The 23,056-nt window shown below is 36.6% G+C and overlaps 1 protein-coding gene across 1 annotated transcript; it reads left to right on the forward strand.

Annotated features, from left to right (window-relative positions):
• Positions 1-3,371: 3,371 nt before the first annotated feature.
• DUSP4 (dual specificity phosphatase 4) lies at positions 3,372-20,321 on the forward strand. Its single transcript, XM_075204607.1, has 4 exons — positions 3,372-4,096; positions 14,261-14,397; positions 14,763-14,982; positions 16,673-20,321. The coding sequence occupies exons 1-4, from the start codon at positions 3,625-3,627 to the stop codon at positions 17,047-17,049; spliced, it is 1,206 nt and encodes a 401-aa protein (XP_075060708.1). The 5' UTR covers positions 3,372-3,624; the 3' UTR covers positions 17,050-20,321.
• The last annotated feature ends 2,735 nt before the right edge of the window (positions 20,322-23,056 follow it).

Below are 23,056 nucleotides of genomic sequence, written 5' to 3' on the forward strand. Positions count from 1 at the left end.
GAGAATAAATAAAAAAGTAGAGAGAAACAATAAATAAAAAAGGGGAGAGAAACAAATAAAAAAGGGGAGAGAAACAATAAATAAAAAAGGGGAGAGACACAATAAATAAAAAAGGAGAGAAACAATAAATAAAAAAGGGGAGAGAAGCAATAAATAAAAAAGGGGAGAGAAACAGAATAGTTAAAAAGGGGGAGAGAAACACAGAATAAATAAATAAAAAGGGAGAGAAGCACAGAGTTAAAATAAAAAGGGGAGAGAAACAGAATAAATAAAAAAGGGGAGAGAAGCACAGAGTTAAAAAAAAAGGGGAGAGGCACATTTAATAGTGGGGACTATTAATTTAAGATGGGGTGGTTTGGGGGCTATTGAATATGGGGGCGAGTTTAGGGAGAATGAGGTCTATTTATTAAATGTGACTATGAATTTATTATTGGCAGTGATGGTTGCGGGAAATAGGTATTGCTAGGCTGTTTGCAGGAAGGGAAATAGGTTTATTTATTAAATGTGAATACTATTATTTTAATGTTGGGGCTGGAGGAAGGCCTAATTATTAATCGTGGGTGCTATTGATTTAACGCTGTGTCTGGCTGTAATTTTCTAAATGTAGCCATTTTTCCCCCCAAATAGGTCCTTCAACATTCCAGGATCCAGACAAAGCCGCAACTAAAGAAACCAGCAGCTACAGGTGGTGAAAGTGAGAAGAACAGGTAGGAGAGAGCAGCAGAGTGTGTGAAATGTTGTGATTCTAGTAGGGACAATGGGAATTTTTGGTGAGTGTCGTGCCCAATGTAAGGTGCAGGCCAAGACTGGACTGTTTGTGTACACACTGCATTCTTTGTATACTACACTGTGGTGGTAGATGTCTTAAAAGTCAGGAGTGCTGGAACATATGTGACGCTCTGGTGAATTCAGGACCTAGTGATTTTGATGTGCTAGCCACGCCCCAACGGCGCATTTGCCACGCCCCAAATGTATGTGCACACACCCCAAAAAATTTGCACCGCTGTTAGGCTAGCCACACCCCAACGACGCATCGCCACGCCCCTGAATGTATGACCAAACCCCTAAATTTTTTTGCACCGCCTTAAAAAATTTGGGGCTTACTCGACTATGAGGGGGGGCCCCATGAATTTGTTGTACCCGGGCCCTGAATTCCTCTTGGCAGCCCTGTATACACTCATTGCTACAGAGAAAACAATACATATGACGTGGCTTGCTTCTATAGGTCCAGGCTTCAGGAGGGCCCAGTGTAATGCAGGTCATAGGCCAGTTCAAACAACACCTTCCAAGGGTGTGGGGTCTGCTCTCCAGATGATTCTCCCACCCAGAAACCAGTTTAAGCTAGTCTATTTGCATTATACAGTCAGTATCACTTTAAACATTTATTCCTTAACGTCGCTAACTAGAGTATGCAATGTGCGATCTCTTTGGCGAATGAACCGGACAACTTCTGATGAATAAGGGATTAAAATTATACTAAACATGACATAGATCCTGCAACCTGAACTTTAAATATCACTAAAGTGTACATATAATATATATATATACTATAAACTAAATACCATCTGCTCATAAATCACTGTGCAATGGAACCATTATAAATATGAAATATATAAATAACTAAATGTGAAAGTGCGAGTGTATGCGTGCGTATTTTACTGTGTGATCTCGCCGTGCCACGTGTTACGTGGCATACTGATCGCAATCGCACGGTAAAGCAATATTAACCAATATACTTTCGCCCATCCAATTATACGACTTAGACACAGCATTCAGGGGTCTTTCTGGCCCCCCTCCGGCACCCCTGTAAGCTTACTAACTCCATCCTGAGATGACGTTAATTTTTAAGTGTTTGCAGAGAAAAGCTTGGCTTTTCTCTCCTTGATAAAAGATCGCAGTCCCCATAAAGCTCCATGGGGACTGCGGTATATGTACTAAGGGAGGAGAAATTCCTGATTTCTCCTGCGTTAACCCTTTGATGCATTAGGAGAATACCTGCGTTAGCCAGTCTCTGGAGAAAACAACAGCTTTCTTCAGATTTTTGGCCTATTGCAGTTTGATACATAGATCCCATAGTCTTCTGTACAATGCTCTGAAATACGTTGGTGCTATATTAATACAATTATGATACTAAAAATATAGCATGTGTCCAGTCTATTATTGACAACTTTTTATGAAAACCACCAATTGATTGCTAAACTGCCTAACTTGATCTATTATAATGTGAAGCCAACCAAACAGATAAGCAATATAAAAATCTACAAATTATGAAACCATCAAACGTATGCATGCATGGTGATGCCAACATTATGTTTTATTTTGCATATATGATGTAGTTTTATGTCCATAATACAGAATAGTGTTGGATATTTCATGATATATTTGTATTGGGACTATTTGGTCTATTTCTAGAGTATGACTAACCTATTTGTGCTTACATCATAAAATGTCATATGCAAAACGATTTTACCTGGTATATAACATCTGAAGACAGAAAGATAAGAATAATATCATGCAAATAATAAAAACCGTTTCCCTTTTTCCGTTTCCTGTCATTAAGAGATAATCTTTTTGGAAAAGAAAGCCTATGCAAAGAATGTCCTGTATAAAGTTGCACTGGATTAATCTGATGATGTTTTCTTTACACGAGGGGATTTGATACATGACTCCCGCTGTGTGAACCTGTAGGTCAGAATAAAGCTCGTGTCTTTCTCCAGTGTCTCTGGTGTCTTTGTTTCAGCTTCTGTGAATGACACACCGTTTACGTGTGACAGCAGGAAGCTACTGCAGAGCCTTCTCCTCCATTCACAAAAGTCTCCACCTCCCTCCCCACAGAGAGCGCCTCACGCTCTTATGAATGGGAACGTTCGAACAGCCATAGGTGCTGGGCTTCTCTCATTGTGACGTCACACTCACACACGGCTATCTGCTCTGTGCCTTCATTCAGTAAAACAAGTCAAAGCTGGCACTGAAAAATTATGAGGAGGGGCAGAAAGGAAATTAATTCAATATACACCCGACCAAACAAAGAGGCCGCGCTGTAGACAAAGAATACGGACACAATAGTGTATTTTTCCCAATAGCACATCATCAGAGACAGCATTATCTACCTGTACATAATAAATATACCTATTGCGATCTATGCATCTGTAAATCTATGTCTATAGAAAGATACATATTTATTTATTTATCTAAAATAATTAGAGTTACAGAACGCAAACAAACGCATGCACTGTACAAAAGGCAGCTCTCTCGCCACAGTCTCTGTAATAAGGTATAGCAGCTAATACACAGAGATGGTGGGGTGTTGTGTGAAAAGCCAGGATGAGCAAAGGTTGACCTCCCTACGCTCTCCCCTCCCCCTCTCCATTCTGTCTCTCTTTCCCTCTCTCCCTCCTAAAAGCACGCAGCAGCAACAAAGCAAGAGAGAGCCGTCACAACTGAAGGGAGGAGAGAGAGGCAACGTGCACCAGATCCGTCTCACTCATCCGTTTCGGGTGCAGACAGCACGTCAGTGAGCGCTTGATACACCCGTATAGAGTGCAGGGTTGCAAGCTGTCTCCTGTTACTACTAGTGCTGTCGCGCCATACGCTAATCTTTGTGTTGGCTGCTTGCACAGTATTATGCTGATCATGGATGAGCTGAGGGAGATGGATTGCAGCGTATTAAAGAGGTTGCTAAAGAGAGAAGGGATGCACAACAGAACCAGCAATGGCAACAATCATAAGCACCATTCCAGCCCTAAAAGTAGTAACCCCAGCAGTGTTGGTGTCGGGGGCACCTGCCTGCTCCTGGACTGTAGACCGTTCTTGGCACACAGTGCAGGCTTCATCCTGGGCTCGGTCAATGTGCGCTGCAACACCATTGTGAGACGCAGAGCCAAGGGCTCGGTGAGCCTGGAGCAGATCCTGCCGGCGGGGAGTAAGGACGAGTTGGAGGTGCTGAGCCGGCTGCGCTCGGGACTATACTCTGCGATCATTGTGTATGATGAGAGGAGCCCCAGAGCCGAGTCCTTACGGGAAGACAGTACCGTGTCCCTGGTGGTGCAGGCTCTGCGTAAGGACACCGACAGCACTGACATTTGTTTGCTAAAAGGTATTTCAATGCAGGTGTATGACTGACTACATGCCATGTGGATGTTTATTAAACGTCATAGCAGTGTAAGGCTAGGACACCGTTATTAAGAAACATGCTATTTTATTTTCAATGGAACTGCTTTCATTGATAAAGTGGAAGCTTCTTTGTCCTAAAATTGCTTATGCATTGCCTACGATATTACCTCTTTGCATTCCTTTGTAAGAATTAAAACAAGAACAATATATTTACAGACTCGTAATATACATGTTATGTACAGAAAGAGTATAATTTACCACGATATTCGCAATCGCTGTTTTAGATGTGTTTTAGCTACATTTACTCGTCTCATGGGTTCCAAAATCGTCACAATGTGGCACAGGCAATTTATATATAAAGTTAGCAAACGTTTGACAGGCCCTTATGATGCTATTGGTCCAATAGGCAGCGATTTTCATGACAGAATATTTTCTTCTTGATAGATATTACCTGTTTAGCAGGGTATATATGATAAATTGATTATAATTTACATGGGAGTTATGAGGGATATCTTTGACACAATTTATATAATCTGTGTTTTGCTGTTGTGTACTAGGCCATAAGTGCATGGAATCATCAACATTTCATCATCCACATTTATTTATATAGCGCCAGCAAATTCCATAGCGCTTTACAATTGGGGACAAATACAGTAATAAACAACAATGGGTAAGAGGGCTTAAATCCATTGTTAAAATATATTCACTATTTACAAGTGAAATTTAAATCTACTGTTATTTTAGGAGTTTTTGGATTCATTGCCCTTTTCTTGCTTGAATGTCACAAGAGGTCAGTGCCCCAATATTTTAAATTATTATTTTTAAAGCATCATACTTGTTCCCAGAGCTGTAGAATTGGGGAGATTCCAGATTATGGCATACTTATATAAACTGCCTCACCCATACTGCTTTATTAGTAAGAACTGAAAGGACTTTTGGTTATACACCTACTCGAATGTGTTTGTTATGACACAACGTCCTCTAAAGCATATGGTTAGAGTAAAGGGATGTAAGTACATTTACCAATATCACCCCTTATACTGCTGTTGGTTACAGTCATACTATTAGCCATTGTTCTAAATGTGTATTCTAAAATAACCTATAATTTGGTCATTTCTTTGTATGATGATACTAATTAAGTAAAAACTGAAAATCCAATCTTGTACTTTGGATTATTTACTGTTTTTTTTTGTTTTGTTTCTTTTTAATAATTGTTCTGGTTTTAAACTGGTGTCATGGTGCAGGACAATTTCACCATCCATATTGTGCACAGATAGGTTAAAAAAAAAAAAAAAAAAGCGAACAAGTGATATATTAGTAATATATATATATATATATTTATTTTAACCATTGCCAAAATGAGCAAGCTTTCATTGTAGTTTTTGTTTGTAAAGAAATCCTAATGCTGTTGAGGTTGAGCACTATGGGATTTTCTTAATGAAATGGATTTGACACTTTAACTTTTTAAAATATTTAATGTAATACATTACCTCTAATTTTCTGGAGTGGACATATATTATCTCTCGGTTTAATATTTTTGTGTATACATTGTACATCCAACATGGTGGAATGTATAGTTACAAGATAGTAAAATAAGACCCCATTTTTTATCACCATTTGTTTAAAATTAACAATGAAAGGTACCGTTTCCCTAACTGTTTAAAATGGCGTTATTCGAATATTGAGGTAGGGGGCATATTTTTCTCTCCGTATGTAATATGTACTGTGCAAATTGGAATTCTTTCTGTGGATGACTGGTCTGAAGTAATTGGTATTTTGGTTGTAAGGGGAAACTGGCCATATTTTAAACTTGGAAAATTGTCATGTTTGTTACTTGTCAGATAGAGTGTAGTAAAGTGCAGTAATGACAGCAAGACACCTGTTTTTATTTTTTAAATGTTTCGATCTTCATTACAGGCAAAGCATTGACCCTGCTGACCCACACTGAGAAAATGTCTTATATTGTTGCCTTGTTTTCTGCTTAGCAGAGGACTATATAGTGCTGTAATCAGCAGCGATTACTAATAAATGGCTGTATTCGGTGTTGTAAACTATGATTTCTTGTCAGATATCTGGTTCCATTATTGTAGTTCAGATCATTGTTACATCAGAGAGATCTAAAAAATCATTGTAGTTCAGCATCATAATATGTGGCATAGTATTAATCTTCAGAAGATATCCATGTATAAGCTCAACATCACAAGTGGCTCTTGACAGCTTTATAAACAAACATATTTATATTCGGTAACAATGCACATGTTACATATATGCAACAAAGAAGAAACAGCGTTTATTGCTGTCTTTAATCAGTCATTTCATTCATGATTTCATGACAATAACTAGTCATTCCCATTCATGATTTTGTTCCATGTACAGAAACCATTGAGCACATAACTGACCTACACACACACACAGACATTTTTTAGGTGTTGAATATGTAGCATACATTTTTGTGATTTCTCAATCTTTTGTTGTCTATGAATAAGCATTAACAGTACTTGACTCCCCTCCCCAAATCCCCCCACTCCACCATCAGCCTGCTATTATTCAATGAAAAGACACTAGAATTGTTGCCTTTTACATTCAGGGAAACCCTTGTGATCAACCAGTCTCTTATTATTGCAACATACAATTGTACATTATTAAGACGTTGAATTTTTATTTAAGTAGCAGATTTGTAAGAAGAATTTATTTGGTTGTCTCGTTTTTTGAGTTAAAATTTTCTTATGGTTGACCGAATACAATGCAGCAAGTAATGAGGAGTGTATTTTTATAAAGCAAAATCCCATAATGCCTTCACATTATGCTGTACACCTCCATCTTTACTTAGAAAATCCATGCATTGTTAAACATAATAATAATAATGATGCTTTTTATATAGAATTGCTACTAGTAGCATTATAAACCTTTAGGACTTCTTTTATATTTATGGGGCCTATTTAACAAACCCCTCATCCCCTGACGTTTTCGGGGGACCACCACAATTTTAAGTATCCCCTCTATTTATAACTAAAGGATCGCAGCAGATATCCGAGATCTGCTGCTTTCTTACTGCTTTCAAATGCTAAATCACTCCCCACAGGAACTTGTGCTCGATGACTAACGCCATCTGAAGATAGCGTTAGCCATTGAAGCCTATGAGTAGAGCAGTGCGGTTGGGGGATTTTCGGATCCCTCATCACATCTTGCCCGCTCTCCCCTCCGGTTACTATCTCAAAGGTGGCGACTTTTCATTAGTGACCATAGAGGAGATAGGTATTGGCCAGGACAGCCACTTATCATGACTGTTCATTGACTTATCATTGCGATAAGGAATGAAAATGAGCGTGTCAAAAATGCCCTAGTTAATAAATATGCTGCTATAACTCATCAAGTAGTGGATCTGTTTAGTAAGCACAGTGGCTTAGTAGTTAGCACTTCTGTCTCACAGCACTGGGGTCATGAGTTCAATTCCCGACCATGGCCTTATCTGTGTGGAGTTTGTATGTTCTCCCTGTGTTTGCGTGGGTTTCCTCCGGGTGCTCCGGTTTCCTCCCACACTCCAAAAACATACTGGTAGGTTAATTGGCCGCTATCAAAATTGACCCTATTCTCTCCCTCTCCCCCCTCTGTGTGTGTGTGTGTGTGTGTGTGTATGTTAGGGAATTTAGACTGTAAGCTCTAATGGGGCAGGGACTAATGTGAATGAGTTCTCTGTACAGCGCTTCGGAATTGGTGGTGCTATATAAATAAATGATGATGATGTAAGCAAGGCTATGGTATGTGTAGAAATATATGATTCTACTCGGCACCATAAGTGCCCCTCCTAGGGGACCTTCCACCCCCCTTACTTTATGATGGCTCCAAAACTCTGAATGTGTCCTTGTCACTACTCCTTGTCACTACTACTACTGGCATGCTTATTGTTCTGGGCTGTGTGTAAACTGCTTGCACTCTGTCTGGGTCAGTGAGGAGTCCACAGGAATGTCAGAGCCTTGGTGCTGATGCTCAAAAGCGGGTTAACTAGTGATTCGTGCATGAGCTACTACTGTAAAAGAAGCAGACTAGCCCTGCCCAAAGTGCAGGTAGAAGGGCAGAGGTGGGTGAGTGTGAGTAGAATTATGGAGTGTTGGAAACATTCAGTATAAGACATGGTATGTTGTAAAGTTTGTGTAAATAAAATACCCTTCCTTGTAAATCATTACAAATATTGGTGGCCTCATGATTTTTTTATGGTGGTGGAATTACTCAGTGACTTCTAATATCCTTAATTTTTACAGCAAGGCGTACATTATCACATTTATGCTTATACATTTTTTATGAGAGAACATCAGAGTACTAAGCAATTATTTTTGACTTTCTTTAACAGACTGTTACAGTGATAAGGAATCATGGGGTTTGTAGCAGTGAAGTTGTTTACTTTTGTGAGAATTGAACAACTTCCTTTACAGTCTTGTCTTTCTCTCCACATTCCATTCATTCTTTTAAATTATCTAGGTATTCAACGCAGTAATGTAAAGTTATGCGACATCTATTAAGTCAGGCAGAGGTCAGGGTCGGAGGAACTGTTCCAGACGAAAATGCACTACAGAAGTTGTTGGGTTTAACTGAACCAACTGATTTAAACAATATTTCCACTTTCAAACAAGCTGCTTTCATTAAATATATTGGGACCATCTTTTCCCATACATCATGGCTTTAGATTGGAACAGCAGTGGGTAACAGGGGATCCACCAAGCCTTTACTTGCAGCCCCACAGCTGACAGCTCCAGATCTCATTCTCTGCTTAATAAGCAGAGACTGAGGTACAACGGGCAGACCTCCTCCGCACAATACAGGGAGTGCACTGTGCTCTACCTCTTTGCGGTCCATTTGAAAGCTGGAGGCCGCACATGTGACCCTCCAGCTATTTCAAGTTGACCAAAATGTGCATATATATATATATATATATATATATATATATATATATATATATATATATATATATATATATATATATATATATATATATTCACACACATACTTGGGTTGCTCTCTGTAACTAACTTTCTATGCAGTCCTTGTACTGTCCATTTTGTGTTGTCCTCCTGCAGCTGTTAATATATAAACAAAACCCAAGCAACCAGACACCTTGGTGATTACGTCATAGGGGAGAGACAGATACTGTACTGTGTTATGGCTGAAGGCAGTTCTGGTTTGTTATCATTGTACCCAGTGCTGTGATTTTACTGTATCCCCCACTCTGGACTGCATTTTCAGAAGATGCCAAGCAACCAAACAGTTACTTAGAAAATTAGAAGTTCCTACAACAGATATTTGTGGGATCTTAATGAAAAATAAACAGGCACATTTCTTCATATTCACTTTACTACCTATTTTATTTAAATGTGGAAGGTGTTTTCTGTTTTCTTCTTTGAGTCCTCACACAGGGCTGGCCCTTAAAGTTACCAGTGAAGCAACTTTATTCATATTTGAAAACACTGCATTTTGATTATAAAATGTTTGTGCTGCATATGCTCTATTCTCTTTGACTTTACAGAACACTTTTACAGGGTTGTTCTTCCTAATCCATATCTTTTTATTTTTTCACAGTTTTAATATCGAAGTAGATTTATTTCTCTTAAGCGGACATAATGTCCTGGTTGTTGTTGTATTTTGCGTTTCTTGTTTGGTCATTTGACCAGTCAGCTGTTGTTGGTATGAGAATATGTTTGGCAGTTGTTCAAACACTGTTTGCTAACCTTTTGGAACTAGTAGTTGCAAATGTTCTGTGTTAAATGACTCTGGTGTATGTTGAATTGTTTTGCAGTATAGTATATTGCAAACCTTGACTAACAATTAACTCTTTAAATGATATGCATACAGTGGAGTTTTCCTTTTTAGATATGACACTGTCTGATTTTCTTTTCTCAATAAATCTCATAGTATGATTCTTTCCCATTTAGGGGGATAGTTACTAAACTGCGGGTTTGAAAAAGTGGAGATGTTGCCTATAGCAATCAATCAGATTCCAGCTGTCATTTTGTAGAATGTACTAAATAAATGGTAACTAGAATCTGGTTGCTATAGGTAATATCTCCATTTTTCAAACCCGCAGTTTAGTAAATACACCCCTTAGTCTCAAATTTGTGTAATGACTTTATACAGAGTTGGTAATGTAATATAATAATATAATGTATATTTATGAAATTGACATAAAAAAAGTATGGAACATGTTGATAAATCCATTATGACTCATAAACAGAACCATTTTTATAGGAGTGCCACCTTCCTGGGGTTACCACGGGAAGCTTGTTTCAATTTAAGGTATATTGGGATTGCTCCGATATAGGCTGTCTTGTTTGTTGTGACATCCCACACCCAATGAGGAGTTTTTAGGCTTTCATTTCTTAAAATCAAATTGAAGAGAGTTTCTTTCTTTGACAACACTACAAAGTTCTGTTAGATTATGATAGAATAATTATTAGACCTCAGCGATATGAATCTTTATTCCTCCAGCATATGTGAAGTGACAGAATTCCTTTTGTGCACTTGCCAGCACCCAGAACGGATGTACCAAGTAGCTGCAGATTCTAGGAGGATGTGGTTGACAAAACTGAAATCTTAAGCAAAGATGTCTACAGCTTCTGTGGTGTCTTGTAGGAAAACCCACATTTATGAAACTAAAAACCTTTTTAAACATTTCTCAACAATAACACTGCTACATTACGCCTTCAAAAGGGGAGACACATCATATTAAAATATAAATCCATTTAGTCTGAAATCAAACAAGTGAATGTTTCATTACTATTTGTTTTTTTTACCCAAACAACCACTACTACATACAAAACAATAAAATCCCCAGAGAATGAAATCTAGTAGTATTTTAATATCTGAAAGGCCACTTGGACTGTATTGCCATTTCAAATACATGTAGATTTATGGTTATGGAACATTTAGTCAAAATAATTTCCGCTTCTAGTATGTGTGTGTGTTTATTTTTCAAAATTATGCTTACTGTGTAGTATAGCTGCAAGACATATGTAACAGACCGTTCCTTCATTGTAATATTTCATGTCCTTGATTAGCACCAGAGTTGCCATATTAGCCATTTTAAAAATAGAGACAAAATTCATCCAACACTTGGCACCATTATGGTTGGTTCAGATGCCTGCTTCTATTGTATCAACTGTATGCAGCCAGGATGCATTTTAGCTGATTGCAAAGCACCAATGTGACAATACATTTATTTTCCCCTGAGGTGCATAATTTTATTGAACACAAGGTTCAACTATTCATTTACACGCTAAACTGATAAAATTATATATTGAGGTACATAAGTACGGGATTGGCTGACCACTTGAGACATAACATTTTCTTTTCCAAACATACATCTTCACATATTTCTGTTCGTGTGTGTGTGTGTGTGTCTGTTAACTCCTACATCCGTTGCCTGTTGCCAAAGAAACCGATTTATGGAACGTTATATTCATTGATATTAGTGGAAAAGCCATGCATGAAAATATGAATCATTTCAGTGATGGAGATAAGATAGTCAGCAAGGCTTCTTGCTGCAGGCTCACTGATGATAATTAATGAACGTGGGAAGTCTATCCGTTTGCAACCTGGGTCCATTCAGAAAATTCTGTGCCACCCATGGGAAATTAAAGAAGGGCAGCTGCTTTGCTTCCTTCCTGAGCTTGTGTTTCCAGTTGTAGATGAGGTGTTAATCTTGCCTCCCACTCAGATTTTCCTTATGGTTCATTCACAAATGTGCACACCGCTCTCCCTGGCTAGTTTATTTGCAGCTCGAGCTAAGCATCTTGGATGTACCGAACGTAGGCAGAATGGTTATATAAAGGATATTTTTTAGCAACAATTAACAATGTTTTCATGCTGCATAATTCCACAATCTTTCATGTATAGCTGATGTATGACTTTTATAGGGAATAGACTTTCTTTTTCTGAATAATTTGTAGAAAAGTGCTGTAACTAAATAGAAATTTGGAATGCCAGTAACATATATTTATTATATTCTCATGGTTCTCTTAAGTATAATATCTGTATTTTACAGTTTTGTAATGTGTTTGTCAGGGAATGTTCCTTATATTTAATTCTTAGGAATAGAAAAGTGTTTTCCAAGTTTTGCTTTAGTGCAGAAATTGGAATTATTGAATGCAAAGCGCTCTCTTCAAGCATGAGTCTGTTTAAGAGCTTTAAATGGTGTTTATCGAGTTGTAGCAACAACATTACCACTTTCTACTCCTACGCTCTTAGTGGCCTTCAGCAATACATATTTTGACTTCTCAAAAAGGGGAACTATGATTTCTGCCTGAAACCCAGCCCTTTTAAACCTTTGTATCTCTATGTTGTCCATATGCATATTACAATGTTCTGTTTGAATGCAGTTTTAGTATGTCACATTTCTGGAGCCTTATAAATAACTAATAATATCATGTTGTAAATGTTTGGAATGCCGATTACCACAGGGTGTAGGGAAGGTACTCTATGAAAGCAGCATTTTTGTTCCCTGGAGTTACACTGTCTCCTATCTTAAGACAAAGTGCAGCTAATAGTAATTAAGATATTATTCTCAAAAAGTAAATTTACAAACATGTCTTCTACCGTACACTTTTTTTTTCCGCTTATGGTAATCTCTCTTACATTAATTACTGTTGCCCTCCTTTTACACCTCTAGAAAGAGTCCTATATAAGCATACCATGAATACCTGGATATATAAATAATTACTCCCAGGACACTTGCAGGCCTGTTTAAAAAAAAATATAGATCTACCATGAATGTTCAAAATGTTAATGTATATCCATTGTGATATAGAGGTGATGCTGTACCTTAATATGTTTTTAGTGGTTCATCAACTTGACTAACATATCTAGGTTGAAGAGTGAGTAGTTTCCCTGTTTAATTGTCAACCTATAACCCAGGGTTTCCCAAACCCAGTCCTCAGGGCTCCCCAACAGTGCAGGTTTTCCGGATCACATGTGACATAATTAGGACCACCTGTGGATCTGTTACAATGTGTCAGTCAGTAATGAATACACCTGTGCTCCAGCAAGGAGATATGGAAAACCTGCACTGTTAGGGAGCCCTGAGGACTGGCTTTGGGAAACCCTGCAATAACCACAAGGTGTGTGCCTATTATATGGTGTTTTGCAATCCCTGGTGTATGAAAATGATGAATGAAATATGTTAGGAGTTCATATTTTGTGTATTTTGGTTTTGCAAAATGGCAGCCAGTTCACAGAACAAAGGAGATGTGCCCTGAAAGTTATTGACATCACAATTATATGTGTTTGTCTGAAAAGTGTGAAGATTTTAGAAGGATAAAGAAATGGGAAATAGTATGTTAGTGAATACTAGTAAAGTTCTTAGTAATAGTTATTTTGTCCAGTACTTCCTTTGATGCTATTTTTCAGAAACCATTCTGCATAATTTTCTGAATTGCCTTCAGTCAGTGGAATAAAAGGCATCTTCTGTTATGTGTGTTATCCTGAGAAAAAACAGAACTTGCTCTAGTTCGAAGGCCCCACATAACTTTCATTTCCATATATCCTGTGTCTTGGTGACCCCAGAAGATTGGCAGTTACTTGGCCTGTGTGCCAATAAAATATACAATTCCTTAGAAATTCCAGACGTAAGAAATAGTGTTGCCAAAAGGTGTCAGTTTATGTGCTAAGGGAGTTATGAACTGCAGGGAAGGACTGGGATACAGCTGCTAATCTCAACACTAAAAGTGGCTGAATATTTCCAGATATGTTATTTCAATTTGTCTGCTGTTGGCATGTTTTGCCCAAATATGTACAGTATGTATCTTTGTATAGACTAAGGGAAGGGTTTGTCTTATTTATGCAATTTATTTGTAAACATAGGTTACACATTCCACAGTGGAACTGTTCTCTTTGTGTGATTTTGTTAAGGAAGGGTCATGTGCCGTCACAATATATGGTAAGGCCAGGTTATAGTTATGTCATTTACAGTTTGCCATCTTAATACATATAAGTTTAAAATACTTAAGGGAATTATGGCACATTTTAGACTAGCAATTATTTAATATGATATTCTAATGTTACAGATGTGTAAAATTGTTAAAAATACATAAGCCTTTTACATTTTAATTTGTATGTGAGTCATTAATCTTTCTTTTTTACCATTCTTATTGTATTTCTGTAGGAGGCTATGAAAGATTTCACTCCGAGTACCCAGAATTCTGTGCAAAAACAAAATCCATAAACAGTATTTCTCTGCCTGCTAGCACAGAGCCTGCTGAGTTGGGCTGCAGCTCATGTACAACACCATTGCACGATCAGGTAATAAGACACGTAGTAGTTTACTTCTAAACCAGCCGTCTACAAAATGTGTGTTCGCCAACCTTGCCGAAATTGTACAGCATTTGTAACAGAACAGATGATTACTCTATGTTCTTGTAATTGTGCTTGTTCATTCTCTCATCTATATAAAATAGCTTGTTAAATGCCAGTAATAGTGGGCATTTAGCACACTCTATATATATATGTGTCAGAAGAAATAAACAGGAGTATGTTGGGAATCCCTTTTTTTTTTTTTCCTTTTAGAGAAAACATATAGAGTAATCTGTTTAGTTTAAGTGACCTATATTGCTAGAATGTTTCATTTTAATAAAAAACAATTGTTTTGTGTTTCCTCTTTGGAACAGGGTGGTCCCGTGGAGATCCTTCCCTTCCTTTACCTTGGCAGTGCTTATCATGCTGCCCGAAGAGACATGTTGGACACCTTGGGTATCACAGCATTACTGAACGTATCTTCCGACTGCCCAAACCATTTTGAAGGCCATTTTCAGTATAAATGTATACCAGTGGAAGACAACCATAAAGCTGATATCAGCTCCTGGTTCATTGAAGCAATAGAATATATTGGTAAGTGTTATCACATTATACGTACCACTGTTTTGACATATAATCTGTCACTTATTAAAACAGTAACTAGCTGTATAAGCCATAGTGGATTCTTCACATAAGGATCAGTGTAGTTTGATCTGTATTAAGAATCCAATGGCTTAATCCAACTTTCTTAACCTACTACAATTCTGGTAAATCAGACTTTTGTCCATTTTTATTTAGATAAATACATGTAGTTTATGATGTATTTTTAAGATGGGAGTTTACCAGTGTTTCCTCAGCAATGGTGAAATAGCACTAATTTCAAGAAAACTGAAAAGGTCAAATTTATTTTTCTTTTTAGAAAATTAAACCACACATTGTAGTTTTGACCCTTGCAGGACTGCACCTATCCTTATGTTATATCCATAAAATCTTTCGTAAAAGCTTCTACACACATTATTTTCCCCCAACTAAGAACCCAGTGCAGAAAAAGCACATGACTTGACTGCCTTCTTCCAAACCTGCATGGGAATGATGTCGCGGGTCTGTCTGACTGCTCTTGCCATACTGTCCTTGATAGATGCTGTACAATGAATTGCTTGAACATTAAAATATTAGTAGTTTTTATGCAGTATAAATATACACAATGCAAGAAAATGTGTGTGTGTGTGTGTGTATATATATATATATATATATATATATATATATTATAAAAAATAGTGAAAAAGACAACGGCGCTCAGTGTAAATTAAAACAACACGTGAACAAACGTGCTCATAGATACATAAAATCACATACAGTAGGCTGCTTCACTTTTGTACATCAGATTGCAGATGTAAACCTATAGAAAAAAATAGAAAAAGGAAGCGCCAAACATAGTGTATTATCACCAATTGGTTAAATGTGGAAATAATTATTCCAAATTAGCCCCATACCAGATAGCAGATGATAAATTGCACATCTTTGTGATTTTTCCACTGGGATTCAAAACTGGAAAACCTGTTTAGGATCTTGGAGACAGAGACCTGTAGACTGCGGGATTATCCTGTAGAAGCGACGGACCGTGTACAGAGGACGCAGATACCAATTGTGACTTGATAATGGCCTTTACCTCATTTGCTGGTGAACAGGAGCAGTCACTGTCGTAGGACTCTAAGCTGGGATAATGCTGGAGACAGGCAGTGATGTGTCCTATATATATATGTATTTTGAGAGAAAAGGTGGTGCCGATGATGACAGTGATTATATAGAGGCACCAAAGAGGTTTGAGAGCAAAGGGTGCCATATTTGGTTAGAGGTATTTGTAGAAACCCTGTTTAGAGTAACAAACTCCATGGTGCATAGTCTATTAATACACTTAATAATTAGTAGCTAGGACAATCAGGAGATCTTGACTTGGAGGCTATGTGAACCTAGTGTCCCTGATACGCTGTAATGGGTTATACATTATAATGTAACCTATATGCATGCAGCATATTACTGTATAATGTGAAGGGTGTGGGGACAAGGTTCCGTTTCCATGCAGGATTTGAAGTAGGCAGCTGAGAAGAGTTCAGTATTTGTACAATACTTGAAAGCTGGCTAGGCAAGTATAATAAAAAGAACAAAACAATTGCCAGTCATGGAAATGGAAATCATAAACGGGTGCGAGTGAAGGGGGTTTGTGTATCAATGTCACAAAGTAACTTCTTTTAACTTTTCCTCTTTTTTTTTTTTTTTTTTAAAGATTCGGTCAAGGATAATCATGGAAGAGTACTTGTACATTGCCAAGCTGGTATATCTCGTTCGGCTACCATCTGTTTGGCCTATTTGATGATGAAGAAAAGGGTGAAATTGGAAGAGGCCTTTGAATTTGTTAAGCAACGTAGAAGCATAATCTCTCCCAACTTTAGCTTTATGGGACAGCTGTTGCAGTTTGAATCTCAGGTCTTGACCACTACCTGTGCTACAGAGGCTGCTAGCCCTTCTGCCACACTTTTAGAGCGCAGTAAGAATTCCTCTTCACCCACAACTCCTTTCGTATTCAGCTTCCCTGTATCAGTAGCAGCACCGAGCAGCCTTCCTTATCTTCACAGTCCCATCACAACCTCGCCCAGTTGCTAAATGTGAACAGACTATAACAAACTAACTGACTGACGTTAACTGGCTTTGGCCACTTTTGGTCCAAAAGACCTTTTATAAAGAGCTGAACTCTCATTGAGGAAATGTACATCCTGAAATAATTGAGTGAGGGGGGAACCCCACAAGCAATAATAATTTAGCAGTTTTCCATCTCCAAAGCCATTTGAGCTTTAGTATTTTATTTGAATGTTTTATTTTGATTTCCCTTTTATGTATATTTTTTTATAAATATTTATATATTAACATTGATATTTTATGTTCGAATTGTATTTATTTTACTTTCATTACAAAGTGGCTTCAGGGCAGAGTTTTGTTTTAAAACAAATAAAGTTTGGGAAATTTTTAATTTTCCCAAAGTGCCTATTTTTTTATTTATGCTTTCTTTCTTTTCTTTTTCTTTTTTTTTTTCTTTTCCAGTTTGAGTCTGGAATTTAAATTATTTTGTATTTGCTTGAAAGTTCTGTCCTCCAAAGTATCAAAATGCAATAAGAGAAAATGCAACATTTCTGGAACAACAAAATTTCTCTATAATCTAATCAAGAGCACAACAATGGAGAGTTACATTGAACTTTGGCATTAACCATCATTGCTGGAGTCTAGTCAGGAGCAATCTGCTGTGGCATAGAAGTTCTTTATGTACCACTATACTATTTCATACCTATGATGCAAAATGGATGGTTAATGTTCTCAATGTCTTTACTTTGAGCTAGCCAGTTAACTGGCATTTGCTAGGTTTAAATATACCAATGGATATGTTGTTCTCATTAAATAAGCTTGCAGTATATTGATTTTAAAAATGTATTTAATCTTTAAGCCAGCTGTAAAACAGATTGCTAGATATGACTCCTTCTATTCTACAATTGTATGACTCTGTAAGTCAGAGTGCATCATTTTAATTAAACATGCTTAATTAAGGTATTGTAGACCTTATCAGCAAACTCAGTATTTGGAAGACCATAGTGTTTTGTTTTTTCCTGGAAAAAAAACAAAGAAGATGGTCTTGTAATTCAGCATTTAGACATGTCAGATTTTCTGATCTGTAACTATCTGTTCCATTCCTCTGGTATTTTGAGTTTTTCAAAGTCAACTGCCCTTATTTGAGTAGGCCCATGGATCTTATCATTTTTTCATACTGTGGCATTTTAATGCCTTGATATAGTCTGTCTTCAAATGCTGTATTTTTATTCCAATGAATGAAAGTTTATTGTTGTAAAAACTTGATGGTGATTTTGATTCATCATTTATAACCAATACATTTGATTGCTTGCTAGCATTTCTTGAAGGACTCTGAAGTGTGAGCTGAATCTTGACTTTGTTCTCTCTACACCTGGGCCTTAAATGTTCTTTAGAAGGCTCTTTTTATTATTATTTATTTATTTTCGTTAAGTTGTAACATGGTCTGTGGTGTAAGATCTTGAAAGCAGCTGTAAGCACATTGTGATGGTCCTACAGATGTAGCATGTATTACTGCACAACTTAATGCAAGGCGGAAGCTGCAGCGACTGTGATATGAATTTCCATAAAGTGCATCAGGATTTCTCTGGAAAGCACAATTGTTGTAACCTAGTGCTTTTCAATCTTGACCTCACAATTTATTTGTTGTTTATGAATTTTTAAAAAAATGTTTTAGAATTTAGAAGATAGTGGGGTTTTTTTTTTGTTTTTTTAAACATACAATGAAATATTTATGAATTTTCCGAATTCATTGCATTGCCTGGAACATATTTAGCCGTTAAATATGTTGATTGCTTACATAACATTGACAACCTAAAGTCAATCTTGTACACATTCATTTTTGATGATTATTATTTCACTCCCTAAACCAGTTGTCCAGTTTGTACTTTTTGCCTTATTTTTATATCTTTGTGTGTGAAGTAGCAAGGAGTGAATTATTGCATGGAGGTTCAGATCTACCAGAAACCTATCCTACTAGTGTCTCCATTTTTATTTAGGTGGGAAAATGGAGTTAAAATGGATGTCTTGGTTTCTGTGGCTTTCCTATATATAAAAAAAAACAATGGAATACACTCAGAAATAAACGAATAGCTGCTGTGGAATTAAGCAATTGCGTTGAATCTGTTTGAGTTTAGCAACTATACACTTTTTTTTTAATTTCATTTATTTTTTTTGTTTTGGCATCCTGGTCCATATAATGAAATGGAACAAGCTCCTCCTTGCTGGAGACCACTGGTGCATGCTTATATTGTACTGACTGTAACCCCCCCTCCCCCCCCAGAGGTGAGCTGATGAAAATATTTGGTTCACTTTTGTTTTCCATTTGAGCCAACTATTTACTTCGAAAGTTTTTTTTAATGTGGTTGATTGTTACATAGGTAGAACGATTTTGGTAGTTTAAAGTTGGCCCATATGTTGCTCTTGAGTAACATATCTCTCTGACATTACTAAACTCTGTCTTCACTTTTCTCTCAATTTTATTTTCATTTTGATTAGTTGTTTTTTTTCAGTAAGCTGTAAATTCCAACTAAAGATTTTAGCTGGGCAACTCCAGATGAATCTTATAATTTGATACAATGAGCCAATACCTAATCAGTCTCTTGTAGTTTTCTGCACTTATTTCCCCTGCACATGCACATTCTCTCATTGGTAGATGAAGCTCCTGCCTTACTCCATGTCTTGCTATGTGACGGTAATATAATATTTAGTGGGTACAGCTCCCTTTCACCTTCTGTATTCAGACGACTGCACATACTACATTACATTTTAGTTGCTTACTTGTAGGCTACATAACCAGAAAGCATTGTAATGTAATTTCGGATATATCAATTTGTGGACAAACCACTCGCAGATATGGTTGTTTGGCAGTTGACTCACACATCCAGATTACAATCAGTGTGGACAGCCTAGGACCCTTGTTTGCTCATTTTCTTATCAAAGCACAACACGTTGTTTTCCTGTTCATAGCATAGATGGAAATCTGCATTAACCTGATAGTCTGGTTTATTCTGGTAACAAGTGCTAGTAAATTTGCCCATGTTATTTAGGTTTGTAGATAGTAATATTAATACTTTTATTTTTGAGACCTAAACATGGCTAATTAGGGAGCTCTTTATTTCTGTGTGTGCTCACGCGTGTGTCCATTTTCAATGGCACATACCAGCATTTGGTAATATATATTTTTCCAACTGAAAATGATTTGCATTGTTTCTGTGTATTATATGTATCTTTTTAAGAATTATCCTTAATATATTACCACCATATTGCACAACTCTTTAAAGAGCATGTTTAATAATTCAGATTGAGAAAATTTATATTGTAAATTCCACTGGGCATCTTTCAAAGGGAATTCTACTTACAGTATGTTTTGGGTTGTGGACAGAAACTGTAGCACCAGGAAGAACAACTACAACTATTTATTAAGCAAACTGTCTCTTGTCAACTTCTTTAAAGTTTTCAGTAATATATAATAAACCACTCATTTAGGTTATACCACACACTGTGCTGGCACTAGTTTACTTAATTTTAGGAAATTCTGGCCCTTTACATTTTTCCAATCCTGTTGAGTATTGTGAAACATACTTTAAAAAACAAAAAAAACCTGTTTTATACATCAGTTTTTTTATTCTCCACTTCTGTCAAAGATAAAATTACACCATTTTATATACTTTTTGTGTTTTTTCTGTTTTTTGGCACTGCTGAAAACCTAAGAAAGCTCCCATAGGTCCAAATATATGGAACATATCTCTGGGAATCTATAACTTGTTAATTTTACTATGATTCAGATTAATACATGATAAAAAAAATAAAAAAAATCTGAAATTATGAATTCTAATTTCTATGATTACTATAAATATTTCACTGTTTTTTGGCATTGCAATCCAAAGAGAAACCTTGTGGTAGTATCTATGGACTGAGAAATCATAAAATTCTCCATAAGCATCTTAGAAGTTTTAGTTTAGTTGTACTTGACCTGCTAAAATATCCAAACATACATGCTTTTCCTTTCTTAATTTTATATTCCACTGCAAATTGAAGTAATTAAAGAGAGATGTATGCACGCTATCATGTTGAATATGTTTGCTGGCGCTTCACTGAAGTTTAATAACGATGCGTATGGGAGGGCTAGTCTTTACTACTGGAAGTGCAATCTTATAAAATCATTGCAATAGTGTATTTCTATATTTCAATGTAAATATGCTGTCATTTTAAGTGGTTTCTTTATTCTGTATCAGGGCAGCTGTATGTTGTATATATGTTTTTCTGATATTTAAAATGTTTTTAATTTATTGCCTGAAAGATTGTTTTGAAGAAAAATAAAACTGATAAAATATTTGTGAATCCAGTGACTCTCTAAATATGTCATGTGAAAATGACACCAAGATATAATGGTAGTTGGTGAAACACTAAGTTGCTTATACATGATGTGAATTGAAACAAAATACATGTAAAATTTCGGCAATAACAATTTGCACTTTTACTGAATTTAGTTTAATACTACTTGTATTGGAGCTCTGAGTTGTTGGGGTTTTTTTTACATTTTAAGTTCTTGCAAATAGCTGACATATTTTTCTGCATAGCTTAATTACATTTTCCTCAGCAGAATCATAACACCCTAAAAATAGACACACTTTTTTCCCCCCTCTCTGTTGTCAGCATTTATATATTTAACATTTTTGACACAATGTTTTGATTGGCTGGTTTCTTCTATACTCAGTATTAACACATTCATATACAGAACACTGATTAAACAAATACTGTCAATTGTTATCCTTTCAGTCAAGGACTCATTTTATGCCAATTTACATTAGTACAAACCATGTAACAAAATGTGTTAAAACAGTGGTTGATAATGATACCTTCTAGTATGAAGTATAACAGTAACAAGCCTCTTTGAAGGGGATTTCTAAAAGCACCGAATGGTGTTGGTCTCCTTGGGGAGTTATATATTCTGATATGAACTACATTCTCAAAATGACAGTTATATCTATTTTTAACATTTCATTTGGGTATTTCTGGTGCTAAGTACTGGGAAAGCATCCATTTATACCAGCAAAGTTTCAGAAGTCTTTCACTACTCAACCCCCCCCCCCCCCCTTTCTTTTACTTTTAGTTTACAGAATGTGGCCAAGGGGCCACATGTGGCCAGGTCTGGCTTTCAATTTGTAGCTTGCTTTACTCCACAAATTAGTGGCTTTTTACCGTGTTGATTGGCAAAATATAGGTTGAGATACTGTTTGGGCCATGTGGTTACTATATACTGGGGTGCTCCAATTTCCTAATTGGACCTAATGCTTCTCAAAAACAAAACAAAAATGTTATACTTTACTCACCCCACCCCCCACTAGTATCAAACAAAATCCACCCATCCAATCCTTCCTGGCAATAAGTCCTCCCTCCTGCTATTCTAACAGTACAGGACAGCATCCACTAAATTCTGCAATATGGCAGTATAGACTATACAGCCAAACATGGGGGTGGGACGTTTGTGGAAAAACTTTCTCCAGCAGGTCTTCTGAGTTTAGATCTGCACTTCTAAAGGAATAGGTACAGGGGGACTGCCCAGGTGGGGTGTCAGGGTCAATAAAAAATTTTTTTTTATTTATTAAGGTTCAACACGTTTTAACAGGAGGCAAATCTGTAGAAAAAAGAAAAAAAAATTATGAAAAAAATGAACCCTTCATATCCAAACAGAGCCAACTTGTTCTAATATAGAAATATAGCACCTCATCATCATCATTTATATAGCACCAACATATTCCGTAGCGCTTTACAATTGGGGACAATTGCAGTAAACTAATAAACAAACTGGTTAAAACAGACAAAGAGGTGAGAAGGCCCTGCTCGCAAGCTATCTATACACAACCATGCTCCTTCTTAAAATAAGAACTATAAAGCAAACAGATTTGAATAAGGGGGTTATTTCAAAGCATTCACAAATATTTTGATTGTGTATTCAAATTAAAGATAATTATAAGAAGAATTGTCATTTATTGTCAATTCATAGTGGTAAGTGGAAAAAAAAACTATGGCA

The sequence above is a fragment of the Mixophyes fleayi genome, chromosome 1, assembly GCF_038048845.1.
Source record: "Mixophyes fleayi isolate aMixFle1 chromosome 1, aMixFle1.hap1, whole genome shotgun sequence".
Classification (NCBI taxonomy): domain Eukaryota; kingdom Metazoa; phylum Chordata; class Amphibia; order Anura; family Limnodynastidae; genus Mixophyes; species Mixophyes fleayi.